Genomic DNA, 17,081 nt, shown 5'->3' with positions numbered 1-17,081 from the left:
AGCCACAGCGCCACTTCTGGCTTTTTCTGCTTATGTGGTGCTGAGGAATCGAACCCAGAGCCTCTTGCATGCAAGGCAAGCACTCTACCACTGAGCCACCTTCCCAGACACTCTCTTATGTTTTTTTAATCAGGGTCAATTATCAATTGTGTTGTGCTTTTTATTCTTTTGAATAATTTTCTTCTCTATACAGATATAACTTTATGGAAATGTTCTGAGATTTCTTTCGGATGTACACTCACCTACATGGTTCAGAGGCTTAAAGCCATCAGCTAGAGCCATCTCTTTGTTCCAATTGAGATTCTTATTCCAAAAAAATGCATATATAAAATACCTTAACCCAGATGATTTCTGACCCATTATATAAGCACCTTCCAGAGAAACTAGAGACTATTGATTGAATTAACAAAACGTTGTCTTTTTTTACTTTGTGCCAGTCCTGGCATTTGAACTCCAGGTCTTGCACTCTTACTTGCTCATGACTGACGCTCTAACACTTGAGCTATGATTCTTCAGCAACTTTGCTGGTTAGAGCCAAGCATCTGGTCTGCCTAGGCTGGTTTTGAACAAACCTCTTTGATCTCAGCCTCCTGAGTAACTAGGATTACAAGCATGAACTACCATTATTCAGCTTACTAAATTTTGAGTTCACAGTGTAGACTTCAAAGTGGTCAAGATGCACTGTATTCATAAACTGCTTCAGTGAATGGTAACTCCTCTGTACAACAACTTAAAGATAATAAAAACAGTTCCCCCAACAGTGGCTAACAATCCTGTTATACTCCTAATGTATTTCTTTGGAAATATATAGAAAAGTCATCATTATCTTTAAGCTTAATAGATTTAGAAAAATATTTCCAATTTTTCAGTTTTGTGCATCTTATTTTTCTGTAACACTTACAACGGAAACACACTCATTTACAGAAGACTGCTTATGAACATAGAGTCATAGTACATGCATGAATAGTACGTCAATAAATGGGGCTTGTTTCTATGAAACTTAAAAAATGTTTTCCAGTTTTACTAGGATTATGAAAAAGACCAATCAACACAGGTGCTCTAGTTCCTTTGACAAATGGATCTGTGTCCAGAACTATATGAGTCTAGCTACTGTGACTTAAAGTAGCCAGGTGCTGATGGCTCATGCCTGTTATCCTAGCTACTTAGCAGCAAAAGATCTGAGAATCACAATTCAAAGCCAGCCAGAAAGTCTGTGAGACTCTGATCTCCAATAAACCACCCTTCCTTCCCCTCCAAAACAAAACACGTTTTTAAAAAAGCTGGAACTGGAATTGGGGCTCAAGTGGTAGAGTTACAGCCTTGCTGGAGGGAAATAGGGGAGCAAGCTCAGGGACAGCATCAGACCTAAGTTCTAGTCCCAAGGTGGGCAAAGAAAGAGAAGAGAGAGAAGGAGGGAGGGAGGGAGAGAGAGAGAGAGAGAACAAGAGCACAAGTAATGGGAGCAACCCGCTTTTGTTCAAATGTGGCATTCACAATTAGAAGCAACTCTTTGTACCTTACTTCATTAGTGCCAAAGGGCGGCTTCAGAGTCAGTTCTTTACTAATGTGATTTATATTTCAGGATCAAAATAATCATCTGTCTCTTTAGCCAAACAGTTGGGAAATTCCTACTTTGTAGTAAGTGGCAGCCACTGGGTTTGCAGTTCCTATGCTCTGTGAGTAGCCACATGCATTTTCCTGTGAGTGGATGAATGGAAGGAATTGTGCATGATCCTCCCACTCAGTAATTTCTCCAAGTCATGGCTGACACCAACACAGAGCACTGATTGCTGTTTAAAATTTAATTTGTTTTAGTGGTTTATTGTCTTCTTCTCTGAAGATTAAGGCCCATGGAACCAGAGTTAATTGTGTTTACCAGTGTAAAATCATGAACAAGTATTATACCTGCACATAATAAGTATTCAGTAATGTGTGTGTGTGTGTGTGTGTGTGTGTGTGTGTGTGTGTGTGTGTGTGTGTGTGTGTTGATACTGGGGCTTGAACTCAGGCCTGGGCACTGTCATATTTTTAGTGATTAACTGGAGATAAACATGTCACAGAATTTCTTTCCTGAGCTGGCTTTGAACCTCAGTGCTCAGGTATCAGCCTCCTGAATTGTTAGGATTACAGGTATAAGCCACTAACTCCTCACTTCAGAACATTTTAACAAAATGAATAAATCACAACTCAGTGAAAGTGTATATTGATGAAAACTAAAAATAAACACTTGTAGGAAAGATACTTCTAAAGAATTTCATTAAGTATACTCTATTTTTTTAAAGCTCTTCACTAAGCTGAGGAAAAATCTACTCAAAAGACCTTTACTTTTTTTTTTAATGCTAATTCTTTATTATTATTTTTCTCTCACACTCTCCCTGTTTGTCTCTGATCCTCTAAGCATGCCCATATTATAAACCATTAGACAATGCCCCATAGTCTCTGAAATGTCCCATCCACACTTAATAATTTTCCATATTTTCATATTACATAATTTCAGCTGAAAAGACCTTTACTTTTAAATTTTCTATTCTTTTGCTGAATAAGCAAAGCTTACTGATCTTTCCACTACATCAGATACTGGAAGCATCCAAAATGTGGGTTGGAATCAAGTGTTCAAAACCACTTTCCTAGTAAATGTTTTTTTTTTTTTTTCTGAGAAAGTTGTGTGGTTTAATCATAAAAGTATTCAATCCTATATCTCTGACAAACCTACTGACTGAAAATGACAAATAACATTTTACTTCTTGCTTATTTGCTCACCTCTAGCATTTCCTTATTGGACACTCCAATCTCTAAAAACATGAACTATCCCTTATATATGCTGTTGCATATATACAATTTACAATTCTTAAAAAATAATAAAACCCAGAAATTATCTAACCCTTTCATAGAATTGCAGAATGGAAAGCATGTAAAATGTTTTAGAGGTTCACTAAGTAGCAAAATGAGTGATTCAAGAGGAAACAAACACTCAGGAGTAGGACTTTGCAAGGGTCAATGGGGTGGAGAAAGGATCACATCAGTTAGCCAGAGCTGTCCTTTAACCCCTGGTTATGTCATGTCTCTGCCCAGGATTACAGCCATACACTCAGATCAGGCGTTTTGATTAAAAGAATGAGGAGTTTGGCTCTTACTGGATTTGCATCATTCTCTGAAATTACTACTGGCTCCACAATTTAGCAGAATTAACTGAACCCTAAGGCCTGAGTCTTCATCTGCAAAACTGAGATATTAAAAATGCAATTGGTTGTAAGAATCCACTTAGAAATACTTTGATTGTATGCTAGGTAAAGCATTTAGGCCAGGCTTTGTCACATGATAAGCCTTAATAAAATATGAGTGGTATTGTTTTTATTAATATAGAATGTTAAAATCAGAAGCCATCTGTCTTTAGGTTTTCAGAAATAGCATCTTTGGAGAATGCTTGAGTATAACCTGGTTTTTATTTTGTTGTTTCTCAGCCTATTCATTAGAGAAATGCTAAGAAAAGGTGAAGGAAAGCAAAAGGGAGGAGTTGGCTCTATTAAATGACTTCCTCCATAAGCTGGAACCAGAGGGCTTTAAAAGGCCACCTAAAGACTGTTAACCCAAAAAGATACCAACCTACAAACACCAACACAGGTTTCCCTGTCCTTGTGTGACTCAGAGGAGTAGCATCACCCTTCCTTACTTCCATTTCCTCATCTGCAAAAGCAAACTGAATGCTTCGAAGTGCTGGCAGCTTTAAAATCACAGATAGTTTGTCACTAATTTGACCTTATTTAGTGACTTCTGTATTTTCTTACTCAGGAGGAAAAAGGTCTTTTACATGTCTGAGATAACAAGCATGAAGGCTTCCTTCCCCGTCCAACCCATTGTGCTTGGACAATGCCAGGATACCTTTCTGGCAGAAATGGGGGCTAGAAAGAGCATCCTCAGAGACATCTGGTGTGAGGGTCGCCGATGAATGGTCCTTTCATTAGCTCTTTGAATCCAACAGCTTCCTTGTTAAAAATCACTTATTCATTCGTCAACATTTCTCAAGGCAACTTGACAGTCTAGTTGGTAAGAACTTTACCCTCCTGGGTAAAAACAGTGTTTCTCAACTTCTTCCCCTGGACTTGTACTTTTTTTAATTTCTAAATATTTTGTTACAGATTTAACTAAATTCCATAAAGCCTGAGGAGTGCATCACCACCAAACAGCAAGAATGTGATGAAATCTTTTAAGAAATGTTCCATTACTGTAATTCCCCTTCACTTTCTCCATTACGAGAGAGGGCAGAAATAAGGAAGAGGAGGACAGTGAACATCAAAAAGAAAGCAAGAGGAGGGTAGACAACACAAGAGCTTTGAGGAATTCTCAATGAAAAACCAGCATACTGAGGAGGGGCAAGAAGATGAAGGTACAGTTAGGAAACATGAGAATTTGTACAGGCCAGTCCTGGTTCAAACTAAATGGAGAAAAATGCTTACTACAGCCATACAGTACACAGGAAGATTCCTGGCCAGAAATCCTTATGAGTAGGGGTCATTATTCCATACTTCCCACTGAGTTTATAGTTTCAAGACTGCAAAAATTACCTGTCTGATCTGCTCTAGTTAATGCTGAAATTAGGGAGCAACCATATTGCTTATTGATCACTGCTATAAAACTCTATAGACAGTATAACAGTAACACACTGAGACAATATTCATGTCATGTATTTAATTTATACATGCTTTTAAATGTTCGTATAAACATTATAAAATTAATTTTTCATTTGACTTACTACAGAAATTGTTTAAGCAAACTTGGCAAGCACTAACAAAGAAATCAATAGGATTGAAACAGTTCTTAGGTTTTATGTGTGTACTCTCATGAAAATTAACCTCCAAGCCTATAGCAGAGTTAATAAGAAAATACTTTTCAGAGGCTTTAACTGTGTTTTTATTGCACATATTTTAAAATGTTATTTATGAAATGTTATATGCTAATTGCTTATTGAATTCAAGAAACCATTGAATGATTCTGTTTGTTAAATGCTTTAAATTTGTTCTTTACTAAAACAGCCATCTTACCAGTTGGAGCTCTCCTATCCTGGTATAGCATAACGCTCTGTTATAAAATGCTATATAATTGTTTTTGTCCATGTTCACAGTTGTACTTAAATCTGTGATAGCTAGCTTGTAATTCTACAAAGAAACAGAAAATTGAGAAGAGTAAATCATAATGGGTTGACATTTAATTATAAAATAAATTTTGATCCTATCATGTTCATAGCACTCATTTAAACATTCTGGGTTATCCCTCATAAAATTACGAAAGCCAAGCTAATCTTTCATGAGGTTAACATGATCATATTCCTGGTAAGAATTCTTATGATTGTTTTCATCCACAAATAAAATTAAAGATACTAACATTTTAAATTTATTTTTAATGTTTTTATCTTTAAGGAGTTGTATGGAGGTTTCAATTCTACTTATCAATTTGTAGGTATAATGCATTGTGATCAATGTCCCCTCTTCCATCATTCTTCCTAATTTAGGCTATTACCAAATAGTATATGGCTTGGAGACAATTATACTGGTTGAGTTTTCTTTTATTTTTTCTGACATATCACATAGTCACATTGTTTTCTGGCCACACTCTCTTCAATGTCCTTTTTTATTATTCTCTGATACTTTATGTCACCTATTTTTCTTTCTTTTTATTATTAATTTTTATTGTAAAATGTTGTACAGAGGGGTTACAGTTACATGAGTAGGGTAATGAGTACATTTCATTGCGAGCATTGTTACTTCCTCCTTTATTTTCCCCCTACCATCACTTCCCTCCCCATCTCCCCAACTCCTCCCACTCCCCCCACCCTGACATTGTACAGTTCATTTTCACTATAGTGTCCTGCACATCTCATCGTCACAATGGGTCAGCCTGCATCCTCATTTAAGTGTTCTGCAATATCCCTTCCCCTCCCCAAATTACAAAAATATATATACAAGGTGCAGAGCACCAGCTTCAAATCCAGTGAAAACATGGGGGAAGAACATACAATAGAAACAAAAGAATCACATAGTGTATTGTAAGTACACTAAAAACACTAGCAAGAAAGAGAAAAGGGAAAGAAAATAAACCTCTTGTGTCCCTGTCTTGGGGTACATTTCGCTTAACATTATCTCATATGGTCAGACATACATAGTCTTTTACCTACTCTGCTTGTCCTAGACATGTACTAGTCACTGCAAACAAGGGAAACTATGGGACCTATGTTTCTTTGGGCCTGGCTTACTTCACTTAATATGATTTTTTTCCAAGTTTTTCCATTTTCTAACAAAAGAAGCAATGACATTTTTTCTGACAGAGGCATAGAATTCCATTGTATATATGTACCACATTTTCTTGATCCATTCATCCAATGAGGGGCAGCTGGGTTGGTTCCATGTCTTAACTATGGTAAATAATGCTGCAATAAACATGGTTGTGCTGGTAGCTTTGGTATGACCTTGTTTGTGAACATTTGGGTAAATGACCAGAGTGAGATTGCTGGGTCATAAGGGAGCTCTATGTGGAATATTTTGAGGAACCTCCATACTGCTTTCCAAAGTGGTTGAACAAGTTTACACTCCCACCAATGCAGTAGGGTTCCCTTTTGGCCACATCTTCTCCAGCATCTTGATGATAGATTTCTTGATGATAGCCATTCTAGGTGGGGAGAGTTGGAATCTCAGTGCTGTTTTGATTTGCATTTCTTTTATGGCTAGAAAGGTTGAGCATTTCTTCATGTGTCTATTGGCCATACTTATTTCCTCTTCAGAGAAGTCTCTCTTTAAGTCTTTAGCCCATTTGTTAATTGGGCAGTTGTTTCTTTGAGGATTTGTTGTTGAGGGATTTAGTTTTTTGAGTTCTAAGTATATTTTAGATATACGACCTTTGTCCATTGTATGGCTAGTGAAGATCTTCTCCCAGTCCATGGGCTTTCTGTTGATCTTACTAGCTATGTCCTTTGCCTTGCAGAAACTCTGCAGCTTCATGCAGTCCCATTTGTCCAACCTTTCTTTGATTTGTTGTGCTTCTGGGTCTCTATTAAGAAAACTTTGGCTTGTGCCAAGGAGCACCAGAGTTTCTCTATTCCTTCCTGTAATGTTTTCATGGAGTCTGCTTTTATTTTAAGATCTTTAATCTATTTGGAGTTGATTCTGATGCAGGATGATACATATGGATCTAGTTTTAATTTTCTACAAGTGTTTAACTAATTTTTCCAACACCATTTACTGAAAAAGCTGTCTTTCTTCCATTCTATTTCTTTAGCTCCCTTGTCAAAGATTAGATGGCTATAGGTCTGTGGGTTCATTTCTGGGTCTTCAATCCTATTCCATTAGTCCTCAGGTCTGTTCTTGTGCCAGTACCAAGCTATTTTGATTACTATGGCTTTGTAGTAGAGTTTGAAGTTTGGAATTTATATCCCGTGCTGTTCTTTCTACTAAGGATTGTTTTTGCCGGGTGCTAGTGGCTCATGCCTGTAATCCTATCTACTCAGGAGGCTGAGATCTGAGGATTGCAGTTCAAAGTCAGCCCAGGCAGGAAAATCCATGAGACTCTTATCTCCAATAAACCACTAGAAAACCATAGTGGCACTGTGGCTCAAGCGATAGAGCACTCACCTTGAGCTGAAGAGCGCAGGGACAGCACCTAGGCCCAGAGTTCAAGCCCCACGACTGACCCCCCCCCCCAAAAAAAAAGATTGTTTTTGCTATTCGAGGTCTTTTATTGTTCCATGTGAACTTTTGGATTGCTTCTTCTATTTCCTTGAAGAATGAGTTGGAATGTTGATAGGTATAGCACTGAATTTGTAGATAGCCTTTGGCAGTATTGCCATTTTCTCAATATTAATCCTCCCAATCCAGGAGCATGGGAAGTTTTTCCACTTGAAGAGGAGTGGGGAGAGTGGACACCCTTGTCTCGTTCCTGAATTTAGAGGAAATGGCTTTAACTTTTCACCATTAAGTATAATGCTAGCTGTAGGCTTGTCATATACAGCCTTTATTAAGTTGTGGAATGTTCTTGCTTGCTTGCTTGCTTTTTTTTTTTCCGGTCAGTCATGGGGCTTGAACTCTGGGCCTGGGCGCTGTTCCTCAGCAATTCAACTCGAGTCTGGAGCTCTACCACTTGAGCCACACCATCACTTCCTATCATCTATTTTTATATGTAGTAATTTTCATAAAATTAATACATAATTCAAATCTTTGCTTTAGGGTATTATTTGCAAAATATTTTATATAAAGCAGCTACAAAAAACACATTTTTAAAAAGGAAAGAGAGAATATTTTCCACATAGCTCCAGATGTTGAGCACTGTCCTTATCTTTAGCCCTGTAATTCAGAAACCAATTATAAACTTGAGCAATGATTTTGTTCTCAACCGTGCATAACTATATTGCTTGAAATAGAAAAATTTAAAACATACCAAGTGCCCACGAATTCTATGGTTAAAAACAAATAACAAGCAAAAATTGCCGTGGAATATTATGCCATTACATAAATGACACTTGCAGCAATTAAGTATAAAAAAATCAACAAAGAGCATCTGTTACCTAAGTAGTAAACTCCCATGGTGTATATTATCAGGAAAACAAAAAGCAAGCTAATAACACTTTCTGTCCTTACATATTTATAATGAACACATAATTCTTTGTTAATAAAAATAAATGACAATTTTTTGGGGGGTGGTTCTGGTCTTGGGGCCTGAACTCTGGGCCTGGGCGCTGTCCCTCAGCTCTTCAGCTCAAGGCTAGCACTCTACCACTTGAGCCACAGCACCACTTCCAGCTTTTTCCTTTTTGCTTGTGTGGTGCTGAGGAATTGAACCCAGGGCCTCAGGCATGCAGGGCAAGTGCGCTACCACTGAGCCACCTTCCCAGGCCATAACTGACAATTTTTTAAAGGTAAATGTCTAAAGTATTCTTATGCCCAGCACTGTTGGCTCATTCCTGAAATCTTCACTGCTCACTAGGCTAAGATCTCAGGTTTGTGGTTCAAAGTCAGTCTATGAATAAATGTCCATGAGACTCTTATTTCCAATTAGCCAACAAAAAGCCAAAAGTAGAGATGTGGCTCAAGTGAGTACCAGCCCTGAACAACAAGGCCAAATGAGACTGCAAAATCCTGAGTTCAAGCCTTAGTATAAGCACAAAGAACAAAAACTAAACAAAAATGTATTCTTGCCAGGCACTGGTGGCTCTTACCTGCAATCCTAGTTCCTCAGGAGGCTAACATCTGAGGATCATGGTCCAAGGCCAGGCTGGGCAGATCCAATTAACCAGCAGAAAACCACTGTGGTTCAATATGGTAGAACACTAGTCTTGAGTGGAAAAAAACTCAGGAATAGTACCCAGGCTCCAAGTTCAAGCCCCACAACTGACAACAACAACAACAAAAAATGTATTCTTCTTTTGTGGGAAAAAAAAATGCATCTCTTTGATGCATTGTGGAAAAAGGTATCTTGTGTAGTTCATCCTTTCATAGCACAGTAATTCTATCACAAAATTGAATCTCTAGTTAGCACCCAGAGAATCCACCAGCTCTCAGTTTTAGTAAACCAGGCAGGAAGAGCCTACCTTGCCATAGTACTTCAGAACTCCTCTGTAGAGGTAGGCCCGCACGCCCTGAGGATAAATCTTGATGGCCTCATTACAATTCAAAATTGCCTTGGCATACCTTCCCTGAGAACCGTAGAAGGCTACTCGGCTTAAATATGCCTTATCAGAGAAAGAAAAGAGGAAAGAAAGATGTGTGTTGGTAAAATCATCAGTTTTGCCAAAATATATAAAATTTTAAATCAATCTATAGCTATCAAAATGAATTTAAAAGTGTGTTCTTCACTATCATTTGAAAATACTCCATATGAAATAACAATGTATCAGTCACTATAATAAGGGTGACTTATAATGCCTATCTAGATTCAATAATTAGTAACATTTGCCTGCCCTGTTTATTTTAACTATTTTTTTCCCTGAACTATTGGGAAATAAATTGTAGATATTGTGATCCTTGACCCTGTGTCCTACAGTATGTATCTCCTGGGCAAAAACCACGTGTCCCTACATAGGCACACTACTATCCAAGATTATAGCCATTTCCTAAAACCATCTAAGATGTAGTTACCTCAAATGTCAAACTTTTTATTGTTATTGTAAAGGTGATGTACAGATGGATTACAGTTACATAAGTCAGGTAAGGAGTACAATTCTTTTTGAACAGTATCATCTGTTCCCTCATTTCCTCCATTTTTTCCCTCCCAATCCCCTCCTCACACACACACACAAATTATATGTAGTATCACTGCTGCCTTAGTTCACCCTTTGTCCCACCATTTCTGGGTCACTCTTACCCTCTCTAAAACAAATAAATTTACATACAAGACAAAAGGTACAGAAAACAAAAATAGCAACAAAGGAGAGAGAAAAGAAAAAGTAAAATAATAAAAAAAAAACTCCATTTCTTGGAGCTCATTTCAATAAACATCATTTTATATGATCATATGTATATGGCTATTGAGCTTTTATGACCCTCTCCTAAGAATATCTTCCTTTGGTCTCACCATGTGAATATCTAGAGTCCTGTATAATTTATCACATACAAGTGTACCATTTGTAAGGAAAAGGAAAGATTTGGAAAAAATTATATTAAGCAAAGTAAGCCAGACCCAAAGAAACATAGACTGGATGGTTCCCCTAGTTTGTTATTAGTAGAATATGCCTATAAATCTACAAGTAAACACACTGGAGTGTCAAATACTTTTAAAAATGAGTCTCCACCAAATTTCATGCATTTACTTGTGTATTGTCTCCACAGTCTATATATCCAATGTGATATCAAAAGCAATAGAAAAAAATACTAAAAATATATGCACCAAAAGTATTTAATAGATCAATTGATATACTAGCAATGTATGTAAATATTTCATAATGTCAAATCATTTCCAGAAATAATTCTCCTATTAGAAATAATACTCTTTGGTAGAACTGGAGTATGAACTGACAGCACTATTGTTCTTGCTCAGCTTGCTTGCTTGGCTGGTGTTATACTACCTGAGCCATGTCTTTAATCCTAGAAATAACACTTATAGTTCAAGGAGAAATACAAACGTTTGGATTATCAAAACACAGTTAGCTGAAAAGTAGGTATAAGTAACAAACTATTCCCATGAATGGTATATAAAAGACTTGATACTGTTGTCAAAATTAACATACATTTTACATCACTGGTATCATTTATTCAAATACCTGGTAATGTTTGGGGTTGAGAGTAATTGCACGATTAAAATCTATAATTGAGTTATCTTTCTGGAGTTTTATTTTACAAAGTCCTCGTTGATAAAAGGCTTCCGCAAAGTCAGGATTTGTTTTCACAGCCTTTGTAAAAGAATCAAAAGCCTGGAAGAGTATATTGTTAAAAGTATAATCCACTTAGTGAATAGGATATATTGTTTTAAAAGTTTGGTAATCTATGGTATATAGCTACTATTGAAGGTCTCACTCTGTTTTTGATTTTGGTTCTGGCTTTTTGATCATATAAAACATTCTCTCACTGAATTTTGTGGAGCAAACAAAAGTAATGTTTAGAAATGTCAGGTTTCTTATTATAGTTAAACTTCTCTTTCTTTCTAAATTAACATATAGAAAAAACATTGTCAGATTTCAATGCTTTGGGGGTATTATTTTAATTATAACTCTGGATTTTATTTCCTTAAAGAAGCCACAACCAGCAAGATTCATTTTCCATGATAGACAAGAATTATAGCAGATATATAGTTAGAAAATTTTAGAACAGTAAAATGCTAAAAACTTTCCGTGAATCTTGTCATCTGTCAAGATGGTTTGAGTTATTAATGAAAATCAAACACTATCCTTATCATTTTCCATTTATTCTATAGCATATTGAAGCACTTGGTTTACTTAAAATTTAGTAAATCCTATCAGTGCAGTGAATATGTTTTTTCTATAATAATTTCCTACAGTTAGATTCTTTTTGGTAGAAAACACATACTAATCTTTAAAATGTTGTCCAAAAAGTATCAAATGAAATGTATTGCTTAAATTAAAAACAAAAACATGGGAACTATAGATGCGGACTGACTATAGTGGGCAGGGCTTTAGTGCACCTTTGGTCTAGTCACTTTTGGTACTGCCTATATAGTGATCAGAAAAAGAACTGAATGAAAGCAACCAATTTCTAAAAACATAATAATCACTGCTTCTAAATACACACAATACCATTTGTAAGTTGCCTTCTTCCATGTAACAAATACCCAGGTGATACAGACAGTCTGCTGAAGTATCTACGGCACTTGGATCTTTATCAGAAAGGACAAACATTTCCAATGCCTTCTTAAACATTTTTATAGCTTCCTACAAGGATAAAAAAAAGAGATGAAAGGAATGCCTCTTCCTAATATTTATTTAACATTATAGCCTTAAATGTTCAAAGGAACATGGGCACACTGCAATGTGCCTCTCACTTCAAATTCTTTTTTTTGTTGTTGTTTGTTTTTGGTGTGGTGATGATGGTGGTGGTGGTGGTGGTGGTGGTGGTGGAGGTATGTGTGTGTGTGTGAACTGGGGGCAGGGCGACTGTCCCTGAGATTTTTGTTTCAGGTTAGTAACCACATCAGCCAGAGCTCCACTTTCTGATGCTTAACTGGAGCAAAAATATTGGGAAAAAGGGTCTCATGGATCAAGATATATTGTATTCACAAAATGCTTTGTTAAATGACTATTCCCTTGTACAACTACTTAAATATAAATAAAATGGGGGGGGGGGGATCTCAGGGACTTTCCAGCCCAGAACGGCTTCAAACCATGGTTCTCAGATCTCAGATTCTGAATTGCTAAGATTACAGGAGTGACCTACCAGCAATTGACCTGTATTTTCCTAAACTCTTGGAAATGAGTAGAGTAACAAAATACTGTCTTTCTAAAGATGTTAGTACAAGGTTGACAATTTGCATTATTCTAAGTGTACTAAGCCAGGGGCATAAGCTCAAGTGGACTGCATAATCTCACTCATATTTGGAATAGAAGAAAATTGATCTCATAGAAGGTAAACATGGAATGTTGGTTACCAGAGGCTGAGGAAAAGAAGGGGCAGGAGAAAGATGGAGAAAGGTTGATCAATACAGTTAAATGTAATCAAGACATTTTGGTGGCCTATTGCACAAAAGCATAACAGTATGGATAATAATGTATTATTTCATTTTTAAAAGCTGGAAAAATTTGAGCATTTTCTCCATAAAGAAATGTCAACATTATGCAATATATACATGAATTGAAATATCTCATGGTACCCCACAATATACCAAATTTGATGGTGTTTTTAATGTAAACTTAAAGATTTTTTTCAATTTAAAAATCACCTGTTTTATTAAATGCGTTTTTTATTGTGAAAATACTGTACAGAGAGGTTACAGTTACATAAGCAAGGTAATGAGTACATTTCTTGTCCAGCATTGTTGCCTCCTCCTTCATTTTTCCCCTAATATCCTCTCCCTCCCACCTCCTCAACTACACCCCCCTAAAAATCATCTTAAAGTCTTAAATCAAAAAAGAAAAACTTGGGGCTGGGAAGGTGGCTCAGTGGTAGAGCGCTTGCCTTGCATGCCTGAGGCCCTGTGTTCGATTCCTCAGCACCACATAAGCAAAAAGAAAAAAGCCGGAAGTGGTGCTATGGCTGAAGTGGTAGAGCGCTAGCCTTGAGCTGAAGAGCTGCGGGACAGTGTCCAGACCCAAGTTCAGGCCCCACAACCGGACCCCCCACCACAAAAAAGAAAAACTTAAAACCTCCAGAGCTTCCCTATGACCCAGCAATTCCACTCCTGGGCATTTATCCATAGACCACAAACAAGTCCCCACTAAAGCTACCAGACAACCATGTTCATTGCAGCACTGTTTACCATAGCTAAGATATGGAATCAATACATACAAATAAATCAAGAGAATGTGGCGTATACACACAATGGAATTCTACTCATCCATCAGAAAGAATGATATTGTGCCATTTGTAAAGAAATGAAAAGACTTAGAAAAACTTACATTAGGCAAAATAAGCCAGACCCAAGGAAACATAGGCTGCATGTTTTCCCTCATTTGTGGTAACTAGAATATGCCTATAAATCTATAAGCAAACACACTAGATGGTAAACAACAAAAAATACACTGGAACATGATAAATTGTACAGGTTTCTAAACATTCACAATTAGACCCAAAGAAGATATTCTTAGGAAAGGATCACAAAGGTATGTGTGCATATGATCATATAAAATAATATTTATCTAAATGAACTCCAAGAAATGGAAACGAGAGCTTTTTATCTGTTGACATTTTGTTTTCTTTACCTTTTGTCTTGTTACTAAGTTCATCTATGAAGGGATAGGGGGCACTGATATGGTGGGACAAAAGTGAATAAATGCAGCAGTGATACTCATTAGACACTATGTTGAAAATGAGCTATACAACTTGTTGGTGGAAATAGGAGGGGAAAACTAGGAGAGAGCAATGGAAGAGATGACACTGTCCCAAAAGAAAGGTACTCATTACCTGATTTATGTAAATGTAACGCTTCTGTGCATCACCTTTATAATAAAAATATATTTTATAAAGAAAATATAACATAATATCTTAATGATCTCAACACAGAAAAGTTCGTAATATTTTTCAAAGTCCTAACCATAAAACTAAGAATAAATATATTTAACAACATAAAAATTAAGACTCCAGATACCAGTGGCACACATCTGTAATGCTAGTTACTCAGGAGGATGAGATCTGAAAATCATGGTTCAGAGCCAGCCCAAATAGGTTTAAGTCTGTGAGATTCTATCTTCAATTAAGCAAGAAAAACTCCAGAAGTAAAGCTGTGGCTCAAGTGGTAGAGCATTAGCCTTGAGCACAAAAGCTCAGAGACAATACCCAGGCAGTGAGTTCAAGCACTAGAGACCATCATACATGAAGAAAAAAAATCATATACCAAAGACACAAGACAATAAAAAGATAAGCCACAAATGATGAGAAGATACATGGGTGCACAAGCAAGCATTAGTAAAAAGAATTTCTTAAATGCCAAAAATCAAGACGTACAAGACAAATACAGATGTGTATAGACAGAACTGGAAACACAAGTGACTGATAAACTGATAAAAATTAAAAGATGCTCCTCCTGATACTCAAACAGAGAAAGATGATCTATGAACAAAGCGAAACTCATTTTTAATCAGATAAGAGTCTGCCAATTCCACTTATCATAGAGGATAGAGAAGCCCTTATATGCTAGCAGAGGGGAGAGGAAGTTCTAACAAACCTAAGGAAAAATATGTCCTCTCTACATACTAGCAATTCCACTCCAGGAATATATCCTTAAAAAATGATGATACTCATTAATAAAAGATATGAAACAGAATATTTGGAGCAGTTGCTGTCTTAAGAAGAAGAAATGAAATAACCTGAGTGTTAGTTAATAGAAAAACAAATAAATAGTATAATAGGTTTTTGTTGTTGTTGTTGTTTGTTTGTGGGGGGGGGCGGGTTGCCAGTCACGGGGGGCCTGAACTTTGGGCCTGGGCGCTATCCCTCAGCTCTTCAGCTCAAGGCTAATGCTCTACCACTTGAGCCACAGTGCCACGTCTGGCTTTTTCTGCTTATGTGGTGCTGAGGAATCAAACCCAGAGCTTCATGCATGCAAGGTAAGCACTTTACCACTAAGCCTCCTTCCCAGCCTCAGTATAATAGGTATGAGCAAAAATAAATAGCATATTCATACATTAAAAGCACCATGTCATTTTGTGACAATAATATTTAAATGTCATATGCTAAGCACAGCCTATTATTTCCATTGCTTGATCTAATAAACAGTAATCATGGACTTTTCACCTTGATTTTCCTAGCCTTCATTTGGGCTTTTGCTAACAAGGAATACATGGTGACTTCTGGTTTATTCCACACAATCCCATTCAAGACCTGAATGGCTTTGTCATGATTTTCACAAAATGAATAAATGAGTGCTTGCTGTATGGGACTCAATTCAATGGCACCTAAGAAAGAAAGAAACTTTATCAGTGCCTTTACCAAGTATTGAGAATTTAGATTAGAATTATTTTAAGAATGTCACAGAATTCCATATTATACTGAAACACATTTACTACCAAAAAATAATAAGGCATTCCCATCACAAACCAAAAAAGTAAAACTAAGTTTGTAACAAAATCACTATACTATGAATCAGATGATGCACACAAACTTTAGAAACTGTCAAGTGAACTCTTCATGTTGTTAATATATAGGTATTACAAGGAGTAGAAATTTTTGAAGAAGTATTTATTAAGTTAAAACAATTTTAATCTTTGTGTTATACTTACCTTTGTTCATTTCTGCCACTTGATAAATAGTGAATTTTGCAAGATCATAACACTTCATTGTAAGAAGGTATTGTCCTCTGGAAGAAATAGTAGCTTTTTTATTCTAAGCAGCTACATTTTTTTTCTAAAATCAAATGTCTTATAATCAATTGCTTAATATTTTAGGATTATAATGTATTCATATTTGCATATGGAAGCATAAAAACAAATCAAGATGGTGATATGGTAATTTAAGAAATGCAATACTGAGAAGAAAATATTCAGACATCTTTTTTGCACCTACCTATGCTTAAATTGTTGTACTTGATTGCTGAGAAATCATTTAAAAGTAAAGTTTATGGAACATTAAATACATTAAAATGTAATTATAGCTGGGTGCTGGTGGCTCATGCCTATAATCCTAGCTACTCAGGAGGCTGAGATCTGAGGAATATGGTTTAAAGCCAGCCCAGGCAAGAAAGTCTGTGAGACTCTATTTCCAATAAACTACTAGAAAACCAGAAGTGGCATTGTGTCAAGTGGTAGAGTGCTAGCCTTTAGCTGAAGAGCTGAGGGACAGCGCCCAGGCCCAGAGTTCAAGCCCCACAACAATAAGTAAGTAAATAAATAAATAAAACGTATTTACATACATTTCTAAAATGTGACACAAAAGCAAGCCTTTACCAGAAAGCATTCATTCCATTCTATATTTCTAGGTCTATTAATCCTGAGAGATTAT

General features: G+C 36.5%; 1 protein-coding gene across 1 annotated transcript in view; it reads right to left on the bottom strand.

Moving 5' to 3' along the window:
- The window catches only part of Ttc6 (tetratricopeptide repeat domain 6), a 166,211-nt gene that overhangs the window by 25,937 nt on the left and 123,193 nt on the right, over window positions 1-17,081 (bottom strand). The window contains exons 23-28 of the mRNA XM_042677817.1: window positions 16,364-16,440; window positions 15,879-16,039; window positions 12,230-12,364; window positions 11,240-11,389; window positions 9,572-9,712; window positions 5,040-5,153 (exon numbers count right to left, since the gene is read on the bottom strand). Coding sequence (XP_042533751.1) covers window positions 5,040-5,153; window positions 9,572-9,712; window positions 11,240-11,389; window positions 12,230-12,364; window positions 15,879-16,039; window positions 16,364-16,440 — 778 coding nt within the window. The remainder of the gene's footprint in view (window positions 1-5,039; window positions 5,154-9,571; window positions 9,713-11,239; window positions 11,390-12,229; window positions 12,365-15,878; window positions 16,040-16,363; window positions 16,441-17,081) is intronic.

Source organism: Dipodomys spectabilis, unplaced genomic scaffold, assembly GCF_019054845.1.
Source record: "Dipodomys spectabilis isolate Male_0828 unplaced genomic scaffold, ASM1905484v1 ptg000042l, whole genome shotgun sequence".
NCBI classification, from domain to species: Eukaryota; Metazoa; Chordata; class Mammalia; order Rodentia; family Heteromyidae; genus Dipodomys; species Dipodomys spectabilis.
This window is presented reverse-complemented; position numbering and strand designations above follow the sequence as displayed.